The sequence below is a fragment of the Rhinatrema bivittatum genome, chromosome 3, assembly GCF_901001135.1.
Source record: "Rhinatrema bivittatum chromosome 3, aRhiBiv1.1, whole genome shotgun sequence".
Taxonomy (NCBI): domain Eukaryota; kingdom Metazoa; phylum Chordata; class Amphibia; order Gymnophiona; family Rhinatrematidae; genus Rhinatrema; species Rhinatrema bivittatum.
Genome location: NC_042617.1, coordinates 255,909,870 through 255,932,131, shown reverse-complemented (window position 1 = coordinate 255,932,131; position 22,262 = coordinate 255,909,870). Strand labels below are relative to the sequence as shown.

Sequence of the window (22,262 nt, the reverse complement as noted above, 5' to 3'; positions counted from 1 at the left end):
CGATCCCCTGGGCTCGAGGATCCTGCCTGCGGCTGAAATATCTGGGAACTTGAGCATTGGACCTGTCTGCTAATAGGTCCATGACTGGCGTCCCCCAGTGATCCACAATTATCTGAAAGGCTGTGGGTGACAGCTGCTATTCTCCCGGGTTTAGGCTTTCTCTGCTGAGGAAGTCTGCTGCAGTGTTGTCCTTCCCGGCGATGTGTACGGCGGAGATGTCCTGAAGATTGGCCTCTGCCCAAATCATCAGGGGAGTTATTTCTAGGGACACCTGTTGGCTTCTGGTGCCGCCCTGTTGATTGATGTATGCCACTGTGGTGGTGTTGTCTGACATCACTCTGACCGCTCTGTTGCGAAGTCTGTGGGCAAATCACAGGCACGCTAGCCTGACTGCCCATGCCTCTAGTCGGTTGATATTCCATCTTGACTCTTCTCTGGTCCACCATCCTTGGGCGGTGAGCTCCTCGCAGTGCGCTCCCCATCCGTTCAGCTGGCATCTGTGGTGAGCAGAATCCAGGTTGGGGAGGACATTCTTGACCCCTGGCTCAAGTGGCCGGGCCATAACCACCAGCGTAGTTGATTCCGCACTATGGCTGGTAGAGGCAGGCGTATGGTGTAGTCCTGTGATCATGGACTCCATCGAGATAGAAGGGCGTGTTGCAATTGTCTCATATGAGCCCGCGCCCATGGCACCACCTCCAGGGTGGATGCCATGAGGCCGAGGACTTGGAGATAATCTTGAGCTGTGGGCCGGCTGGCGCTCAGCAAGGCCAGCAGATAAGTCCGGAGTTTTGACTTTCTCTTGGAGGTCAGGCTGACCTTGTCTTCTTGGGTGTCGAATTGGACCCCTAGGTATTCCAGCAACTGGGATGGCTGTAGGGAACTCTTCTTTATGTTGACTACCCATCCTAGGCTTTCCAGAAGAGCTATAACTCTGTTGGTTGCCCGGTGACTCTCTTCCAGTGACTTTGCCCTGATCAGCCAATCGTCCAGGTAGGGATGGCCGAGGATTCCTTCCTTCCTGAGTGCCGCTGCCACTACAACTGTTACCTTGGTAAAGATCCGCGGCGCGGTGGCTAACCCGAAAGGTAAGGCCCGGAACTGGAAGTGCTGATCCAGGACTTTGAAGCATAAATAGCGCTGGTGATCCCGATGGATTGGGATATGCAGGTAGGCTTCTGACAGATCTAGGGAGATGAGAAACTCCCCTGGCTGTACTGAATTCTTGACAGACCGTAGAGTTTCCATGCGAAAGCTGGGGACCCGTAGGTGTCGGTTGACTGACTTTAGGTCCAGGACGGGCCTGAAGGTGCCCTCCTTCTTGGGTACTATGAAATAAATGGAATAATGCCCAGAAGGTACCTCTTCCGCAGGTACTGGGATTATGGCTTTTAGTGCCAGGAGCCTCCGTAAGGTCACTTCTAGTGCCACTGCCTTGAGTGGCGAACAAGGAGATTCCACAAATTTGTTCGGCGGAAGCCGAAAGAAATCCAGGTAATATCCTTCCCGGATGATGGCGAGGACCCACTGGTCCGAAGTGATCTCGACCCACCTGTGGTAGAAGAGGGTTAGCCTGCCCCCTATGGCTGCTACCCCCGGATGGGTCGGCTGATTGTCATTGTGGGTTACGGCCGGGGCCAGAACCCGGGCCGGTTCTCTTCTTGGTGTGCTTAGCCCGAAAAGGCTGATTCCTGGCTTGAGAACGAGGTGCTTGATAGCGAGACCTGTAAGGGTTGAAGCGCTGCGAGTTTCTACCTCTGGATGGTCTAGAAGCAGGACGCTGGCTCCTCCTTGACCTGTCTTCTGGTAGACGGGGTAACAGAGAGGCACCCCATTTAGTAGCCCAATTCTCAAGGTCGCTGCCGAACAGTAGGGAACCCTTAAAGGGCATTCTTGTGAGTAGAGTCTTGGAGGACGAGTCGGCCGCCCAATTGCGTAGCCAAAGCTGTCTTCTGGCTGCCACTGAGGAGGACACTCCCTTGGCTGCCGTACGGACGAGGTTGGAGGCTGCGTCTGTGAGAAATGCGAGAGCCGATTCCATGTCTTCTCCCGGGGTGTTGTTTCTTGCCTGTGATAAACAGGAGCGTGTCACCACGGTGCAGCAAGTCGTGATTCGAAGGCACATGGCTGCTACCTCAAAGGCTTGTTTCAGAATGGTGTCCATGCGTCGGTGATGCGCATCCTTGAGAGCCGCTCCCCCCTCCACTGGAATGGTGGTGCGTTTCACAATTGCGTTAATTATGGCGTCTACCCTGGGGCACGCCAGCAGTTCCTTGGCTGTCGGATCTAGAGGGTACATGCCAGACAAGGCCCGACCCCCTTTGAATGAGACCTCCGGTGCCTTCCATTCCAGCTTGATTAGCTGCTGAGCTGCTTGTAGGAGGGGAAAGTGGTGAGCCGATTGGCGCAGGCCCTCTAGCAGAGGGTTCTGTTCAGGGACCCCTGAGGGGTCCTGGCCCGGAATGGCCAGCTCCGATAAGCATTGTGAGACCAGGCCCGGCAGATCTTCTCTCCGAAAGAAGCGTCTCATGGTCTGATATGGTTCTATCGCCGAGGGAAGTTCATTCTCTTCGGGGGGCTCCTCACTTACCTGTGAATAATCCGAATCCCCATGATTGGGGCTGTCGGGTGGAGAGTGGCTGCGCCTAGGTCTCGAGGGTCCAGGGGCCGGATCAGCCGGGACGGAAAGACCCATCCGAGGAGCAGACTGCATCTGGACAAAGGCGTGAATCCCCTTAAATAATTCCACCCAGGAAAGCGAAGCCAGATCTGGCCGTAGGGGTACCAGGTCTCTCGGATTCCCTGGCTGCTCGCCGCGGCCTGCTAAGTCCAGAGTGTTCTCTAAGGAACCGCTGGGCTGGGACCGGTCCTGTCCTGGAACTGCCATGGCTTCCTCACATTGGGCACATAGGGAGTCTGCTTCCTCGCTCTGTGTGGCTCTAAGATTGCATGCTGAGCAGAGGCTTAGAGCGTTCATGCCTGATTCTGGGGGTGCCAGCTCTGCGGACGCAGAGGCCTTCTTATGCTCCATTTGCCTCAAAAGCACCTAACATGGGCGCATAACAGCCTGCGCCTAGAACGGGCGTTTGATAAACAGTGCGCCTATGAACGGGCGTCTTATAAATGTGCGCCTATAGCCGGCGGCTTATAAACAGTGCGCCTATGAACGGGCGTCTGATAAATGTGCGCCTATAGCGGGCGGCTTATAAACAGTGCGCCTATGAACGGGCGTCTTATAAATGTGCGCCTATAGCGGGCAGCTTATAAACAGTGCGCCTATAACGAGCGTCTTAGCATATGTGTACGTATCCTAGTAACGTGTGCTAACAATATGCGCCTATCGCGTGCGCTTAACAACATGCGCCTATCGTGTGCGCTAACAACGTGCGCCTATCGTGTGCTCAAAGAACATGCGCCTATCGCATGCGCTAACAACATGCGCCTATCGCGTGCACTACAACGTGCGCCTATCGCGAACAACGTGCGTTTAATTAGAAAAGAAAGGTAGGTAGGCAAAAATGGCGACCTCCCAGGTGGGCGGCCTCATAGGCAGGCCCAGTTAGTCCACACTTCCTCAGAGACCAAGTAAAGATGTACGCCTTACCTTGTCTTTGGCGCTTCCCGGCTGCGACCCGGGCGGTCTCTGGCTGTGGGGGGAGAGGGGAATACCTTCACCGCCGCTCTTAAGGAAGTGCAACCGCTGCCTCTAGGCCGCGCCCGAACCACTCGGGGGCCAAGTCCACGCCGGGACCGAGGCTGCCTCTAGGCCGCACCCGAACCGCTCGGGGGCCAAGCCGCGCCCGAGCCCTTCTCACTTGGGGGCTGGGTCCCTGCCGCGAACCGGCCACCGGACTGAGGCTCCTACCTCCGAGGGACCATGGAAGTCAGCTCGGGAAACTCAACTGGGTGAGTGACCACCTGGTATCACCACAGGAGTGCGGGGCTCGTTGCAGTAGATTTCTTCTAAGAATTTAGTCGATAGAATTTGGAAAACACGCTCAGCGAGCGTGGGTAGCTCCAAACTGCTTTGGAGACGGAAATTACTGAGTTGCTTCACTTCCTGTGGGGGTATATGTACCCGTGCTGACGTCAGATCCGTCTCCAACTGCTAGCACGAGCACACTATACCCATTTGTTTTGAGTCCATCTGCTACACGCTAGGAAATTTAAATATTTTGAGCAGAATTTCCCTAGAGTGAGTGGAAGTATGAGTAGGGAGAGTGAGTGGAAGAGTGTCCCTTCCATTCACTCTCCCTACTCCCCTGGCCACTTTGCCCTCTCAGGCCCCCAACTCCTCCACCTCCCAGTATCTCTCCCCTCCACCTCTAGGCTCAACCCCTTTCATTCTATTGCCAGTCCCAGAGTTTGACCCCCAATCTCAGTAATGCCCTCTGTCCCTCCCTCTCTCTAATACACATACGAATACCCTCATACAGGCTCCCTCACTCTCTCGCACACACACACACATCCCCTCATACAGGGCCCTCTCTCTTGCATACACACCCACACAAGCTCCCTTTCTCTTTCACACATACATCCTCACACAGGCTACCTATGTCTCTCTCTCATACACCCCTTCACATAGGCTCTGTCTCACACATACACAATCCCTTCACACAGACTAGCACTCTCACATACTCACAATCCCATTTTCATACACACAAGCTCCCAATCTCTCACACACATACACACTCCTTCACAATCTCCTCATGTAGGCTCCCTCTCTCTGAAACCCATACTCAAGCATCCCCCCACTCACTTACCTCCCATGCTCTCACCCTCCCCCACACCTCCTCCCCTCATATAGGTTCCCTCTCTGAAACCCAGATTCAAGCATCCCCCACCCCACCCTCTAACCAACCATGCTCTCTTTCTCACCCTCCCCTCCCCCACACCCCTCCCCTCTCTCACACACACATTCTCTCACCGGCATGCCGCGAACGGAGTGCGTCCCGCGTGTGCCCGCGAAGGCCTGGGCGCATCATTCACGGCACATGGCGGCCTTTGCTTTTTGCCGCGAACTGTGTGCCCAGGCCTTCATTTTCACTGCGAACAGAGCGCTTCCCGCAGCACACGTGGGACGTGCTCCGTTCGCAGCATGCCGGGGTTTCTGATATTTTCTGCACAGAAAATGGCAATTCTGCGCAGGGGGGGAATTCTGCGCAAATTCTGCGCTTCGCAGTAGCGCACAATTCCCCCAAGACTAATATTTAAAAGAATATAGCCAGTTAAGTAGCATTTCTCTGGGAATATACCACCACAAATTGTGGCCCTGGAGGTCCAAACTTGTTCCCACCTCCCTTCCACTCGAACTCCAAAGGCCCTGCAGAACCGAACTTGCCCACGTCCCTCCCCAAAGCGCTCTGTTTTATAGGCTTTCCGATTTATTCCCCAACCTTTCCTGCCTGATCCCACTTCCTGTTTTTTAAATGTTTGCTTCTCATTTCCAGGCATCCCCCACCCTGTACCTTAATTTTTCATATTTTTTCATGTCTGCCATTGCTAGACTTCTATGTTGGAAGCTTACGCTTCCAATATCCAGAACAAGTTACCAGCTAATCTTAGCCGGATAATTTGTCCACTGAACGTCTAACTGAATATTGGTCTCCCAAATTGTAAGTTGTTTGAGCAGGGCTGGCGGGAGCCTTAGGCGGACTGGGCGGAGTGCCATACTCCTTGATGGCAGCATTTTCAAAAGTGAAGGAGGGTAGAGAGGAAGGCAAGGCAACGCGTATTTCAGAGAGTTGGTATGAGTGAACAGCAGTCCAGAGGTGCATGCTCTGAGACATGTATGGGGGTTTGTGGGGTTGTTTTTGGTTACGAGGGGACAGAGAGAGAGAGAGAGATATGATGTAATGGGGTGACATCATCACCATCTAGGGCAGCTGGATACCCTTGCACCAGCACTGTGTTTGATGAATGGACTTTTTATATCTGAATTTGAATAATGCTGTAAGCATCATTTTGGAAAGTTGGGCTAAAAATCCAAAAATTCCTATTTATTATTTATGCTTCTGCCCAGGCTTGGGAAATAACAATGCGAACGTGCGCTTACACCAACCACACAGTGCTGCCTGAAGCCCTGGAACGCTGGCCCGTCCATATGTTTGAGAAGCTGCTGCCACGCCATTTGGAGATCATCTATGCAATCAACCAAAAACATCTGGATGTAAGGCGCTAAAGCTGTCAGATCACTTGGAGCTGAAATACTGTGACTCACATCTCAAGCACGGAGCTTTATAGAGTGAAGCCAATGTGAATTTGATATCAAATAAGGCTAACATGGTTCATGAGACTCAAGCAAAGTGCAAAGTATGTTTTCTTAAAAAAAAAAATTCTGTGAAACTTGCCATCTATATTTGAGACGAGATTCAGAAGTCTATAAGCACATTCTAATGATCCCCAGTCTGTATGATAGTATTCCTTGACTAGATTTAGTTGCTGAGTGTTGAGGAATAGGGATGTGGGGAGACAGCATTTATAACTCTGAGGGTGGGGAGAGAATCTCAACCAGTGCTCAACAGTGTCATCTAGATTCAGCTAGATTCAGGATCCACACTGGCTAGAGGGAGTCATGTTTTGTGGACCTTGGCCAAAGATTGTTGCTGCAGTGGCTGGGCTGAGGTAAGGGTGAGAGAATATAAATAGGGGGAAAGAGAGATAGATAATTGTGAATGAAGGGTCATGGTGCCTTAGCCTAATAGAGGCTGGTGCCTACCGTGATCTACACTCTAAAAATAATTAAATGCTCTCGGGGTCAATATTTAGTGACATTTAGCCAGATAATTCTCAAGTTATCTGGCCAAATGCTGACTTTTTAATATTTCCTCCACTTATCCAGCTAAAGTTCAGCCAGATACTTTATTATCCTTAGTTAATATAGTTATGAAACACTAAGCTTGTCTGCAAATACACTGCCTCTAACTGGGAAATCACTAAATATCCTACAAAATGGTTTTGTGGGATTGGTCACTTAGGAGATGATTCATTAAGGCTTTTCTTCCTTTCTATATCTATGGGAAGAGTCCTTGATGAAATAGGTCACCACTGTAATGTAGGGATTCCTCTCTCAGCACTTACAGCCTGGGAGAGTGAGTAGCTTTGATTGCACTATGGGTCCACTAATGACTTTTCTGCCATAACACAGAAAGTAGCAGCCCTGTTCCCTGGCGATTTTGACCGACTGAGGAGAATGTCCGTGATTGAGGAAGGAGATTGCAAGAGAATTAACATGGCTCACCTTTGCGTCATTGGAGCTCATGCTGTCAATGGAGTTGCGAGGATCCACTCTGAAATAGTGAAACATGATGTGTGAGTAAAGCACAAGTTCAGCTATTCTCTCCCCTTTGCTGCTGTCACCACTTGAACCTTCCCTTTCAACACTTTACTTGCAATCTCAGTTCATCACGTTTTTCTTTCCAGAAACATGCTGCTAATTTATTTGGTACTTTTTTTTTTTTTAAACATATACAAAGTATATTCCATCCTGGTTTTTCACCTTATCCTTATATCTGCCAATGCATCTAGACTTGATTGTTGCAGTGTACTCCTTACTATCCTGTTTCTTACATAAATCCACTGCAACTTAAAATTCATGCATTTATTTATCAAATTTGGCACATGCTCATTTGTCTGAAAGGCACTCTAGGCACGATACAATGTAACATAAATCAAATATTAAAACAATAAAGAAAGACAATTTTTATTTATTTATTTATTTATTTATTTAACAGCTTTTAAAATACCGGTGTTCGTGCGGGCACATCACGCCGGTTTACAATAAACTTGAGAAAGGAGGAAAATTACAAAAAACAGGGCGAGGGGGAGGGAGCAGGCGAGAAAAAGGGGGCGGGAGTGAGGGGTATAGATAGAGGAGGAAGGGATAGCAGCTGAGAAAGTAGAGGAGCGTAACCATAATTATAGTGGAGGAGATTACAGGGGGAGGTATTTACCGCAGAAGGACTGCAGAGGTGTGATAATTTAGAAAGGGTTATACATTATAACTTATTTACATTATACATTCTATAAATTGTAACTTATTTACAGCAGTGTGTGAATACAATTAACTTACGTCAAGGCAATTTCAGGTGGTATGATAATGAGAGATCCAATGGGGTGTGCAGGATTTGTGGTGGGAGGGAGGAGTTGGCTTCAGAGGAGGGGATTGTCTATGGAGGGTTGGTTTCAGGGTAGGTCTGTCTTAACAGCCAGGTCTTGATGCCTTTTTTGAAATTGGTCAGGGAGGGTTCAAGACGGAGGTGTGTGGGGAGGGAGTTCCAGAGGGCCAGGCCTGCGATGGTGAAGGCTCTTTCCCTGGTGGTGGAGAGATGTGCTGTCTTTAGGGGGTGTATGTGTAGGGTGCCTGTTTGGGAGGATCTTGTGGGGCGACGGGAAATGTGAAAGTGGGGCATCTTCTTGAGCCAGGCGGAGTTGCTTTTGTAGAGAGTGTTGTGAAGTATGGTTAGGGTTTTATATTGAGAGCGGAAATGGATGGGCAGCCAATGCAGGTCTACAAGGATGGGTGTAATATGCTCTCTTTTGCGTGTGTTGGTTAGGATTCTTGCCATGGCGTTCTGTAACGTTTGTAGTGGTTTGATGGTGGAGTATGGGAGGCCTAGCAACAGGGCATTGCAGTAGTCCACTTTGGAAAATATGGTGGACTGCAGGACTAGACGGAAGTCTTGTGTATGGAGTAGTGGTCTGAGCTTTTTAAGGATCTGGAGTTTGTAGAATCCTGCTTTAAGCAGGGACTTAATGTGTGGCTTGAAGTTGAGGTGTTGGTTGAGTGTGACTCCCAGGTCAAAACACAAGATAAGGCCAAAAAATAAAATAACAATAATATACATTTTATAATCCATAACTGAAAATTAAGAAAAATCCTGGGCAAAGAAAAATGTCTTATGTAGTATTCTGAAGTTCAAAAAGGAGAAGTGATACAAAGGAGAGGTAGACATGAATAACTATTAGCAACAACATCAAGGATCCTAGCCCTGTGTAGCGAAGTACAGTTCCCCTTCCTCTGCTGAGAACCAATTTAGGAAAAATTGGAATATCAAAAGTTTATAAATAAATATCTTCTTTTTTTATCATGTCTCATGTCCCTGCCATCCTTAGCTACCAGTTCATGTCAGGTCTCAACATAAACTGTTGTTCCCTGTATGTAACCAGATCAGTCCAGACTCCTGGTTTTGCCTCCCTTCCAGCAGATGGAGACAGAGAAAGTTTTGCAGACATTGCCACATAACCTAGTGTGCCACCTGCAGTCCCTCAGTATTTCTGTCTCCAGCAGATGGTAGAGGTGCAAAACCTGCAGTCTGAACCTGTTTAAAAAAAAAAAAAAGAAGAAGATTGTAGAATTTCCTCCCAGGAGGTTGGCAGGTCCTGGTGGGATCATCCTTCCTGGTTTAGAGGTAGATGAGCAGGGGGTTGGGGACCCTTGGTTGCTTGGTAGAGATGTGAATCGTGTGCCCGATCGTCTTAACGATCAGGTTCGGCTAGAGGGGGGAAAAAATCTGATCGTGGGTGATGTGGGTGATGTGAATCGGAATTGGTTCCGATTCACACCGTTAATTTTTTTTTTTTAGTGAGGCCCGACCCTTTAAAATTAACCCCTTACCTTCCCCCACCCTCCCGAAACCCCCCCCCCAAAGCTTTTTACGAGTACCTGGTGGTCCAGTGGGGGCGCGGGGACCGATCTCCCGCTCACGGTCCATCAGCGCCATTTTGGCTGCCACTCAAAAATGGCGCCGATGGCCCGATAAAAAAAAACAACCCACCCGACCCTTTAAAAACGACCCCTTAGCTCCCCCCACCCTCCCGATCCCCCCAAAACATTTTAAAATTACCTGGTGGTCTAGTGGTGGTCCCGGGAGCGATCTCCCGTTCTCAGGCCGTCGGCTGCCACTCATAAAGATGGCGCCGATGGCCCTTTGCCCTTACCATGTGACAGGGTATCCGTGCCATTGGCCGGCTCCTGTCACATGGTAGGAGCACTGGATGGCCGGAGCCATCTTTAAAGATGGTGGCGGCCATCTTTATGACGGCGCGGCGGCGGCCATCTTACGGAGTTAACCAGGTCCAATTTCTTGTGGTTGCTTGGTCGGGACCAGTTGTGTTGCAGGGTGGACTTGGAGGTCCAGAAGTGGATGGTGGTTGTCACCAACACCAGTCTCTCTGGTTGGGGAGCTGTCTGCCAAGCTCAATCAGCGCAGGGCCAGTGGTCAGCAGAGGAAGCATCATGGTCTATTAACCGCTTAGAGACTATAGCAGTGCAATTGGTGCTGCATGCGTTTCTACCTCTCATGAGGCCATCCCGTAAGGATCTTGTCAGATAATGCAATGACAATGGCCTACATCAGTCGGCAGGCAGTACCAAGAGTCAAGTGGTGGCTCAGGAAGCCAGGGAGTTGATCCGTTGGGTGGAGCAGCATTTGGCATTAATAACAGCTTCTCACATAGCCAGGACGAACAATGTGCAAGCGGATTCCCTCAGCCGACAGCAGGTAGATCCCGAGGAGTGGGAATTGTCAGAGGAAGAAATGTGCCTCATCTGTTGCAGGTGGGGCAGGCCCCACATTGATTTAATAGCGATTCATCAACATGCCAAGGCACCATGCTTCTTCAATCACATAAGAGATTATGGAACAGAGGGGGGTCGATGCCTTAGTTCTTCCTTGGCCGTGGGACATTCTGCTGTATGTGTTTCCCAGGTGGCCGCAGGTGGGCAAAATCTTGCAGCGCGTGGATATTCATTCAGGAGATGTAATTCTATTGGCTCCCATGTGGTTTCGGAGGCCTTGGTTTGCAGGTTTGATCAACCTAGTGGTGGGCAGACCATCAAGGCTCACTCATCTGCCAAAGCTTCGGCATCAAGGTCCAATATTTTCAGCTCAGGTGGCTCGCTTCTGTCTCACAGCTTGGCTCTTGAGAGGAAACGCTTAAAGGAGAAAGGATATTCTGAGTTTGTCATTTCTACTCTGTTGCAGATTAGAAAAACTTCCACCTCCTTGGTGTACTTGAGGGTCTGGAGAGTTTTTTGAGGCTTGGTGCAAGGAGCAAGGGGTTAGCCCTATGCAAGCTTCCATGGCACAAATTCTGACCTTTTTGGAAAGAGGACTGATGAAGGGCTCGTCCTTTAATTTCCTCAGAGTTCAGTTGGAAGCGTTGGGCTACCTTTGAGGCAAAGTGCAGGGAGGGGCTCTGGCTGCACATCTGGATGTGGTGCATTTTTTCCAGGGGGACGAAGCATTTGCGCCCTCTGGTTCAGAAGTCGTGTCCCTCTTGGAGCCTCAACTCAGTCCTTAAGAGTATGTGTATGGTGCCGTTTAAGCCTCTTAGGCGGGCTACTATGAAAGATCTCATTTTAAAGGTGGTTTTATTGGAGACAGTTTGTTCCACCAGAAGGATGTTGGAACTTCAAGCATTGTCATGTAGAGATTCTTTTTAGACGATTACGAATTTGGGAGTCTCCTTGAGGGAGGTTCCTTTTTTTCTGCCTAAAGTGGTATTGTCATTCCACTTAAGTCAATCAGTGGAGCTCCCGGCTTTTCCAAATTTGAATGCAATCACGTCTCATGCAAGAGAGTTGCGACTCTTGGATGTCAAGCATGCATTGTTGCAGTATCTTAGTCACCAACAGCTTCCGGTTGTCGATCACCTTTTTGTGCAAAAAAGGGTCATAAGTTGTCAAAAGCCATGATTGCGCGGTGGTTGAAGGAAGCCATAGGCTCTGCGTACATCTGTCAGGGTCTTTCTATCCCAGAGGGGTTAAGAGCTCATGCTACCCATTCTCAGGCAGCCTCCTGGTCTGAATGTCAGCAGGTATTGCCACAAGAGATTTGTAGGGCAGCTACTTGGAAGTCATTGCACACTTTCACTATGCATTATTGTTTGGATATCCAGGCCTCAGAAGCCATGGGCTTCGGTCAGAGTGTACTTTGAGTGGGACTCTCGCAGTCCCATCCCATTTAGGGAAGCTTTGGTACATCTCAGGAGTCTGGACTGATCTGGGTACATACAGAGAAGGGAGAATTGGTTCTTACCTACTAATTTTTGTTCGTGTAGTATCACACATCAGTCCAGAGTCCCGCCCAGTTGGGGAAGGGAAATTTGGAGAGTCCACTCGATCCGTTATTATAATTAATTTGAAGAATGGCACAGGTTTGGTTAGTTCTGCACATTTTTGGTGTGGGCAAAGTTACTGTCCTAAGTTTCCCTTTCCCACTGCTTGTTCAGGGGGATATTAATTTGTTATTGATGTTGGTATTGTTGCTATTTTGGCTTAGGTACTTATCAATACTGAGGGACTGCAGGTGGCACACCAGGTTATGTGGCAGTGTCTGCAAAACTTTCTCTGTCTCCATCTGCTGGAAGGGAGGCAAAACCCAGGACTCTGTACTGATCTGTGGTTCTACAGGAATGAAAATTAGTGGGTAAGAACTAATTTTCCTTTCTGCTCCTGCTAGCTCCTCCTACTTTTATTACACCAATTTGAATATATTTGTTCTTCTGCACACCCTCTAATACCAAGCCTAGCTTAGGAAATCCATTTTCAAAGGGTTTAGGAGCTTAACTTTGATAATTAGGTACCTAAATTGGCTCCTGTGAAAATTAACAAGGTTCAGCCTCTAACTTTAAATGTAGGTCCCTAAAAAGTGGGCCTGGCCAGGGGTGGGGCAGGTTGAGAGAAGAACATTAGGTACTTAGCACTGATTTTTAGTGGTAGGGCTTTAACTTGGTTAGCCAAATCTAGGTACTATAATAGCAGGGCAAGATCCAACCAGCCAGCACTAGCCAACCCTATCCCTCTCACCCACCGAAGCAAAAGTACCCCATAGGGTCAACAGTCCCTGGTTCCTTCCTCCCACCTGCCAAAGCAAAAGAACCTCACAGGGCTGACTGCCCCTCCATCCCCTCACCCTCCCACCCACTAGAATTCAAAATCAGCTGCAGGGCCAGTTTTCCCCTCTGACCTCCATTTTCCCCCTACCACTCCCCAGAAGCTCCCCAAAAGATCGCCAGACCTAGCCAGGAGGCAGGCTTCCCTGGATAATGACAGGTTCTCTCTCAGTCTGACTACATCAGGCAAGTAACGGCCCCGCTGCTTTTAAAGATAAGTATTTTGGAGCTTTTCTGAAAGTGCATATTTGATAAATTTATAAAACAGATTTCCTGCAACATTGTAGCATTCAACTGCTATTTGATTGGCTATGACAGCTATTTTTTGCAAAGCACTCTTTACAGTTTCTTGATCTGTATTACTATATAAGCAACACTATGTTTTGTGCATGTTTAAAGATGTGTAACGTTCTGTTTTAAATTACGGATGTAATTCCTTGTTCCCCTCCCTAGACATTGGAGTGCTTAGGAAATAAAAACTTTTAAATAAATAAGTAAATATTTATATACTGGGAATTTTTTCTGGTATATAATAATTAATCAGACCTGTCCTTTTTTTTTTTTTTTACAAAATACTTTTTATTGAAAGAGGTAGCCATACATCTAGGGTACCTGACGTTCGAATAAACATGTACAAAAATTCCATGGATAGTCAGACGCGCCCTTAACCAGTTCTTGCAACATCAGGCATATGAATATACCTTGTCATTTCTAAAAATTTCTAGGTAGTATACTTTAGTGTTTATCATATATTTTTTGAATTTTTGTTTCTTATATATTTTGTCCACAAATTGAAGTGACTTGCCTCTCTTCATCTTTTGTCTTCAGAACATGTGCCATGTCTCTTCCTCCACAGTGTTCTTCCGCCATCCTCTTCAATACCAACTGGTCACTTTATGAAATTGTCAGTATTTTAGGGGGCAATGTTGTTTGAGTCTGCTGTGAAAACATCTTATTATCTTTGTGAGAAATAAAATAAAAATAATAATAATAATAATAATAAAACAGGGGCTAGCCTGACAGAGTTGATTTCTGGTATGCAGGAAACCAAGTTCAAGTCTTAAATCTGGCGCCTCCTAATTGAGCTTTAAGGGGGCCAAGATGCTGTGGAAGGCAGCAGTCAGAGACCTTGGAGAAGAAGTGTTGCGGTAATGAATAGGCATCAGACAGCAGCATTCATGGCAGGCAGGAAGAGAGAAGGGCCAAGAGGGCAAAAAGAGTTTGTCCTCCCGAGCCTCTTCCTTTTATTGTACATTCATACAAAGGCAGATGATGTGTCATTACATGATTGGCTACTTTCCCATAGCAACAGTCGAGTCCTTACACTATTGGCTTTGGCTCAGGGGGTGTGCACGGATCATATCATTGGCTGCTGAAATCTATACCTCCTGACTTTGTCCTGCCTCTGACTAGGGAACACCCAGCCCTTCTTTCAGGCTAACAGGATTAATTATAGGCCAGAGAAATACATGAAGTCAGGTATCCTCTCCTAGGCAGAGGGGCTTAAGCACAAGTGATGCTTTTATTCAGGCAAATGTCAGGGAGAAGGGAAGTTAGTGTTTAACCCTGATGAAATGGCTTGCTGGCAAGCGCATATTTCCCACATCTCACCCTTTTTGTTTTTGTTTAGGGCAGCACAGTAAAGCTTTAGACCCTAACTGAAATCTGTTATGTCTTGGTATGGGCTGGAAATAGGGGAAGAGGGATTATGGAGAGAAGAAAGCTATAATTCGACGTGGTGTGCCAGCTGTCGATGAGCTTCTGAATCTCCATATCACCCAGAGCTGGTGCAGGTGGTGTGCCAACTCTGCAGGGCTCCGGATTCCCTATTAGGCATCTTACAAGACATCTTTGTATCCGGGCTGAGAGCAAGGTTTCAATATGGATATGAGGGTTGGGTATGCACTGAATACAGCATCACAGGCAGATAGTTAAGATAATTACAGTAATTATAATAGAAATCACCCCTTTTGAGACCAGAAATATCAGGGAGTCAGGACCATAGCCAGTCCCATGGAGAAGTTGGTATTCTGTCTGAAAATGGTGCATCAGCAACCATGGTTTCTATCTGCTCTATGGTATGTGTGAGGTTTGCTTTATAAACTGATATGTACACACAGCAATGAGATCCAATTAATGCACAAACACCATCCTTTAAGGCTAAAATAGCTTCTAAGGTATAGCTGTTCTGTAATGTTACTTCTCTAATCTGAGAAACTTCTGTTGTGAGTAGTTTTAATGCATGAACTGTCTGATTAAATATGGCAGTCGTCCAGTTAGCTAGGATGTGTAAGTCTCTGTAATTCATATCTGTCCCCATTAGGGGAAACTGGCTTCTAGCTATCTGAGTTTCTGTATACTTTTCTATGGGATTTTTTATCGCCTCCCTTTTGTTACGGAGCCTTGCTTTGGGTAAATTTTTGACTGCATAGTATGAGGGGAGGATGAAGCCTAAAGTGCATCTGTCTCTCCATCTTGGGGAAATGTACATATATGCTCTACGCCCACATAACATCCATATGTTTCCTAACAGATTAGTGGACATGTCATTGGTTATCATTTGGGCTACATAACTACAAAAGGTAAATCCTTCATCCCCTCTATACTTTCTGTACCTGCTTGGGTCTCCCACTGCACATCCTGTAATCTGCCAATTGCATACATATATGTGGTATAATTTTGTAAGTGTTCAGTGATTAATACAAAGGTTCGGTTACAATATGGATATTTCCCATCTGAATTCCCTTTCCATCCCCTGTATCATAGTCCCAACAAAGAGCGGCAGTCTCTTGAATACAGCTACCAATGTGTATTATAGTATTATTAACTGGAGAGTTAATGAAAACCTCTCTGTAAAGGATAATGAGTCCATACTGTAATGTTAAATGGTACAGCATGCATCAGTAGTTTTCTGCAGGCTTGGGTTGGCATGTGTGTGCAGATCCAACAGTCTGTTCGATTCAACAGGTGTGAAAAGTTCTGTGCAGAGGATGTACATGTTGTACTGTCAGAGTCCTTGTTCTGAATTCGCCATAGCTGGAGAAATAAGGCAAAGGAGGAGGATGCAGAACACAATTGTTAATGAGTTGGCATTCAGGCAAGAAAAAGCGGCTAATAAGTTCTCTGGAGTTTTCTCAAGGCCTTGCTGTTCTAAGAGTTGTGCAGATTGGTTGGATAGGGCCTTGATCTGTCCCCAGGTCATGTGGTGCTGCTTTTTGCAAGGAGTCCGGTCTCTGTCCTTCTGAGGGCTGTGGAGGCTCATGGAGAAGTTGGGGATCGGGTCCTGTAGACCTGGACACCTTTCCATCTTTCCACGGCTTGATATAACTGTGGAAGCAAGCAGAGAAACATATCCTCGTTCCCCATTTTAAGGGAACGGGACCGTACCAGACATTAAATATTCTATACAAAACTGATGGCTGTGGGTGACTAACCCTAGTCCCATAATGATTACTCATGGCTGTGGTCTTAAATTTGATATGTTTAGATGATTTAAAGTAAACAATACTTTGTTCAGGGGGAAAATCCAGGGGCAATCCCCCTTTTTTCTTTTTGTTTGGTCCAGAGCTCTTAAGCATATGGTTGGCTCTCTCCACAATGGCTTGCCCTGTGGTGTTGTAGGGGATGCCAAATAAGTATTTAATATTCAATTATTAACAAAAATCATGCAAAGGAATGGCTGCAGTAAACAGAGCCATTATTAGTTTTCAGTACAGAGGGTAACCCCACTATCAAGAACGTTTTTATGCAGTGATCAATTTTCATTCAGTAAATTAGCAATAAGTGTAAATTAATCGTTTAAAGGAAAAGTCATTTGCTGTAAGCTGAATCAAATGACAAGTATATTAGACATTACATTAAACATGTTACACAAGACTGACATATATTCATTCATCTTGCAAATATTCGTTTACACAAAACTGACACATTCATTCATCCTGCAAATATTTCTTGCATCAAGACAGACAACAGATAACACATAATATGAGCTAAAAATCTTATCAAAAAGTTATCAAAAACAAAATTAGATCAAGGATCAAAAGTCAAAAGGTGTTGAGAAAAATGTTAAAATAAACTGCAAAGTGTTCATCTTCACATCTCTTCATGGCAGTGTCAATCTGGAAAATATTAAAAACTGGCATACAGCAAAAAATTACTAAGGTAAGGATTAAAGTGAAATTCTTACTTTTTTTAACCTTGAAGAAATCAATTCTATTATTCAATTTAATAAAATCAATTTGGATTTGCAAGAAAAGGCTTGGGAGGGATTGCTTTAGATGTAGCAACCTCTGTCAGTAAAAGTTTTAAGGTTCAGAATTCTGTATAAATTTTGTGAAAAAGAAAATAAAACTGAAGTGTCCTTAATACAGAAGGTCTGTAGGCCTGAAAAATAAAAACTATTATACAACAGAATTATTAAAACAATAATATAATATAACTTGTAGAATAACATAGCGCCTCCTAGTGGAGACCTCATCATTACATTATAGATTGCAACTATTGTTCCAGGTTGCAATCAGTAATTCTCTGAGCTTAAATTCAATGTGGAGTATCAGAATAGAATTTCTTCTTATAATTATTAGAATAGGAAATTAAACACGCTGTTTGCTCAGCTCTGTCTGCTGCATGCTAAAGTGACTGTAACTACTATTAATCTGTCTGAGTTATAACATATATAAACTAGAGAGAGAAACTGCAGTACTAAGTCCATTTTTTTTTTTTCTTTTCAAAAGTTCTCCCTCCCTCCCCCATGAGTGGCTAGCAAGAGTTACAGAAAAGGGGGGGAGGAGCAGTGTTTCTCAAAAGAAAAGAACTACACCCAAGGAGTTAATCCTTCAGTCAATAGAAACTTAAAGATAGCATTGTTTAACAATTGACCACAGACAATGGCTGGCCCAGGATTTGCTGATTCTTTGCAGACAGATACTATTTTTTTAATTTACTTTAGGGAGAATCACAGTAAGTTCTGTACGCTAGCAATTCAAACTATAAACTTAAATCTCAGAGAAATGGAGTCATTTTAAATGTGAGCCAAATTAACTTTGCAAAAGGGAAACTTTCACATGTAATTTACACAGAATATTATTCAAATCTCAGTACAGTTTTAGCATAAGGTTCAGCATTCACTTTGTGGGGGAAAATACTCTCAAAGTATGCAGATTTTTTGTAACTGAATTCAAAGACTAATAGAAACCATTTTTTCCAAATTTGTACTGTCTGTTAATAGAAACCATTTTTTTTCCAATTCTGTACTGTTTGTTAAGGGAAACCATTTTTCCAAATCTGTACTGTTTGTAAAGAGAAACCATTTTTTTTTTTTTTCATAGTGATATTTTCTTTGCTTGTAATGCAGGAGTGCAGCTGCCTGGCCCAAGGTCTTACACGCTGATTTCTTTGAAGACCTGGGGGCATAGCCACTGCTCATGGCATTCCGGGCTGCACTCAACTCTATTGCTGCCACACCTAGTTCTTTGTTTCTTTCTGTAATGGGAAAGGCTTGAATCCCTTTCAATAATTCCTCTCTTGTGAGATTTCCATGTTCTAGGTGGAATCCCATGCTGACCGCTGCACATAAATTGTTACCGGGAGCAGTGGTTTGAGATAGTAATTTACCTGCACAAATTGGTGATGCAGAATTAATGACTGTCTCAGGCAATGGCAAATGAAGGTTCAGGGAGTGGTTAGTGGGGGAAGGGGGTTGCAGGCAAGATGGAGGAAGGCTAGTTTTTCTGACCTCAGTGTTTTCTATTTCCTGGGGTCTTTTCTCTGAGGTGGATGCAGAGGAAGCCTCAGGAGCCATGTGAGTGTGTGTCCCCAGATGTTCTATTTCATTTTCTGTCCCCCTTTGTTCATGGTTCTTTTCTGGGATGGGGAAGGCTTGAAGTCCTTCTAATAATTCTGTTTCTGTAAGGTTTTCTTTCTGCAGTTTCTGCTGAAATTCAATGCTAATCGCCCCACCCAGGCCAGGTGGTGGCTCTATTGTTCTCAAGGGTTGGTTTTCTAAAGAAATGGGGAAGGTGTGAATTGCTTGTGCTTTGGGTGTAGGTATGGGGAGCTGAGGATACAAAGAATTTGCTGTCTCTGAGGAAGACTGAGAAGATGGGGGAAGGGTATGTCTGCCTGCTTCTAAAAGCACATGGTTTGAAACTGCTGTTTTTAAACCTTTTTTTTCTACCATGTGTTCGATGGCTTCTGTACATTTTTGCCAGATTAATCTTAGTTTTATGGGAGCTCTGGGAGCCGTATGAAGATAATTGCCGATTGAAATCCAATTCTGGGTATTTAGAGTTCCAGACTCCATGGAATACCAAGGGCAATGGCAAGCTATTTCACTTATTAATTTTTCTAAGTCCCCCAGGCTGACTTGCGCTATTTTTCTTCTGGTGATGAAATAATGATTATTGATGATTTGCTGCAGCTCCCTGGCATGTAGCCTCTGCTGTATAGTCAAATCACTACCCATGCTTACGAGTGTGGGGAACAAACTTGCTGAGAAATACTTTTAAAAATTACTAAGAAGTACTTTTTTTTTTTTTTTTAAATATTACGATTGCAAATCTGTTGAACGGTACGTACCTTTAAGCTATGACCAGCCGAAATAAGCATGGAGTTTATCATCACGGTCGGGCGGTCACCAGATATAGGAGTAATGAAGAGGCCTCAGACAGCTTTCATGGCAGGCAGGAAGAGAGAAGGCAAAGAGGGTTTGTCCTCCCGAGCCTCTTCCTTTTATTGTACATTCATACAAAGGCAGATGATGTGTCATTACATGATTGGCTACTTTCCCATAGCAACAGTCGAGTCCTTACACTATTGGCTTTGGCTCAGGGGGTGTGCACGGATCATATCATTGGCTGCTGAAATCTATACCTCCTGACTTTGTCCTGCCTCTGACTAGGGAACACCCAGCCCTTCTTTCAGGCTAACAGGATTAATTATAGGCCAGAGAAATACATGAAGTCAGGTATCCTCTCCTAGGCAGAGGGGCTTAAGCACAAGTGATGCTTTTATTCAGGCAAATGTCAGGGAGAAGGGAAGTTAGTGTTTAACCCTGATGAAATGGCTTGCTGGCAAGCGCATATTTCCCACAAAGAAGGGCTTCAGCTATTAAGGGTGTCCTTGTTCCATGTCAAGGTCCTTCTGCTATAGGATGGTCGCTGCTGAATGTGAATGTTTTCATTGTTCTCTGTGCTGCACATTTTGTGTTTAGAAGCTGCAGATTTTAAATTTGAAAAAAATAAATAAAAATAAGCTGGAGGGGAGGGAGGGTAAGATTAGACGTGAGCCTAATACCCAGATAGCCCTTTATGAAGGCTCATGGTACCTGATCCTCAAACCCTTCCTCTCCATACCCCTTCATGAATGGTAAGTGTACAGGCCTGGGAAAGGTTTCAAATGGGCTATAAGCTTAAGATGGAGAAGGAGCATGCCTGCCTAGCCAAAATACTTAACCGAGGTGGGAAAAAAAAGGGCCGGAGGGGGGAGGGCGATAGTTAGGAGGTGGCCACATTCTGGTGGTGCATTTTTGCGCACAGTGGTTGCAGCCATGCTGCACACTATTGCCCATGTAGCGCCAATGAAATAGCTGTAGCTATTTCTGTCGCTAATGCGGACAATAATTTGTGATATATTATCGCCCGCCGTGCTACAGGCCCCTAAATTTTCTTAACCATGCCTAAACCCCGCCCAAATGCTTCCCCTTTCCCTAATTTGAATTTCCAAATTGCGAAGAGGTAGTTATCATGTGTGTTAGGGTACGCTTTAACGGCCCGTTGCAATTTGATGAATGACCCTGTAAGAGAGTCAGCTCTACAACTTGGGACAATTCTGGGGATCCATGTTACCGGGACTTCAGAGAGATGATGCATTTGAGCATTGAAACAGGGCAGATGATGCCACACTCTTCTGAGCATCTCCTTTATACTTCAAAGCTGTGCTAGAGGATACTGAAAGGATCATAAGCCTTCTAGGAGGTCTTCGCTTGTTGGGAGTCCTCAGAATCATTCAATGATATTGTTGGGGGACAGGTGAGGAGGAGGTGGAATTACTTCACGCAGCTTTCAACGGCATAACAATGTTTTGCCGTAGTGTAGTAGGAGTCTGTTTCATATGCTCAAACAAGGATGACAGCACTTAAAATATTCATGTTATTACATGCAAAAAAGTTTTTAATTTCATTTCATAAATCTGTGACCGACTTGGTAGCTGAGGAAAAGAGGGGCGTGGGGCAGGAAAAGATGAGAGAGACAGGGGATGGAAAATGGAAGGAGAAAGCCCTGCCTTCAGCAGGCTTTTCTCATCTCTCCGTTAAAAGCACTTGCAGATGGCTGTCACTACTTTAATTATGCGCAAACAAGGTCAGAAAGCGGCTCAGCCAACTGATACATGGTAAAACTGTCCCTCTCCTTATTTATGGCCTCCCTCCCAGATCTCAGAAAATGTTTGTCCTTCTCTTCCATTGCTAACTCTATCTTGCTCTTGCTCCATCTCTGGCTGTGTTCAATTCCTACAAAGACCCACCTCTTTGATTGCTTGTGTATTGTTGACCTAGAGACAATAAGTAGCTTTAAAATAAATCCAAAAACCTGACTTCATGATCTCAACCTTCTCACGTTAAATATGATTTTACTATAATACTTAAGTGATTACTAGAAATTATTTGTTTTTTTCTGGGTATCTCAAATAGATTGTAAGCTCCACCGGAGAATGGTTTATATTTTGTATGTTGCATACATCTAGCAGTGCTATAGAAATGCTAGACGTAATTCTATGTAACTCTAAATAGTAGTAGTAATTCAGGATGAAACCCATTGGGGTAGATTTTACAAATTTACGCACAAGCGTACTTTTGTTCGCGCACCAGGTGCAAACAAGAGTATGCAGGATTTTAATAGATACGCGCATAGCCACGCGTATCTGTTAAAATCCGAGATCGATGAGCGCAAGGCTGAGCAAAATCGGCAGCCTGCGGGCGCCAAGCCGCGCAGCCGGCCTCCGTTCCCTCCGCCTCCCCCCACCTTCCCCACCCTTCCCCTACCTAACCCCCCCTACCTTTATTCCAGAAATTACGCCTGCTTGAGGCAGGCGTAACTTGCGCGCACGGGCCGGCTGCCGGCGCACCATGTTCCAGTCCGCGGGCTGGTCCAGAGGCCGCGGCCACGCCCTCCGGAACGCCCCCGGGCTGGAACCATGCCCACGGCCCCGCCCCCGGAACGCCCCCCGGGTGACGCGCCGCCACGACACGTCCCCTCGACACCCCCCCCCCCAGGAAAGCCCCGGGACTTAACGCTCGTCCCAGGGCTTGTGCGTGCCGCCGAGCCTATACAAGATAGGCTCGGCGCACGCAGGGGGGGTTTGGGGTAGGT

The 22,262-nt window shown here is 46.1% G+C and overlaps 1 protein-coding gene across 3 annotated transcripts in view; it reads left to right on the top strand.

Annotated features, from left to right (window-relative positions):
* The window catches only part of PYGB (glycogen phosphorylase B), a 346,630-nt gene that overhangs the window by 198,546 nt on the left and 125,822 nt on the right, over nt 1-22,262 (top strand). For all 3 annotated transcript variants that reach the window (XM_029594500.1, XM_029594502.1, XM_029594501.1), the window contains exons 10-11: nt 6,023-6,169; nt 7,148-7,311. In XM_029594500.1, coding sequence (XP_029450360.1) covers nt 6,023-6,169; nt 7,148-7,311 — 311 coding nt within the window. The remainder of the gene's footprint in view (nt 1-6,022; nt 6,170-7,147; nt 7,312-22,262) is intronic.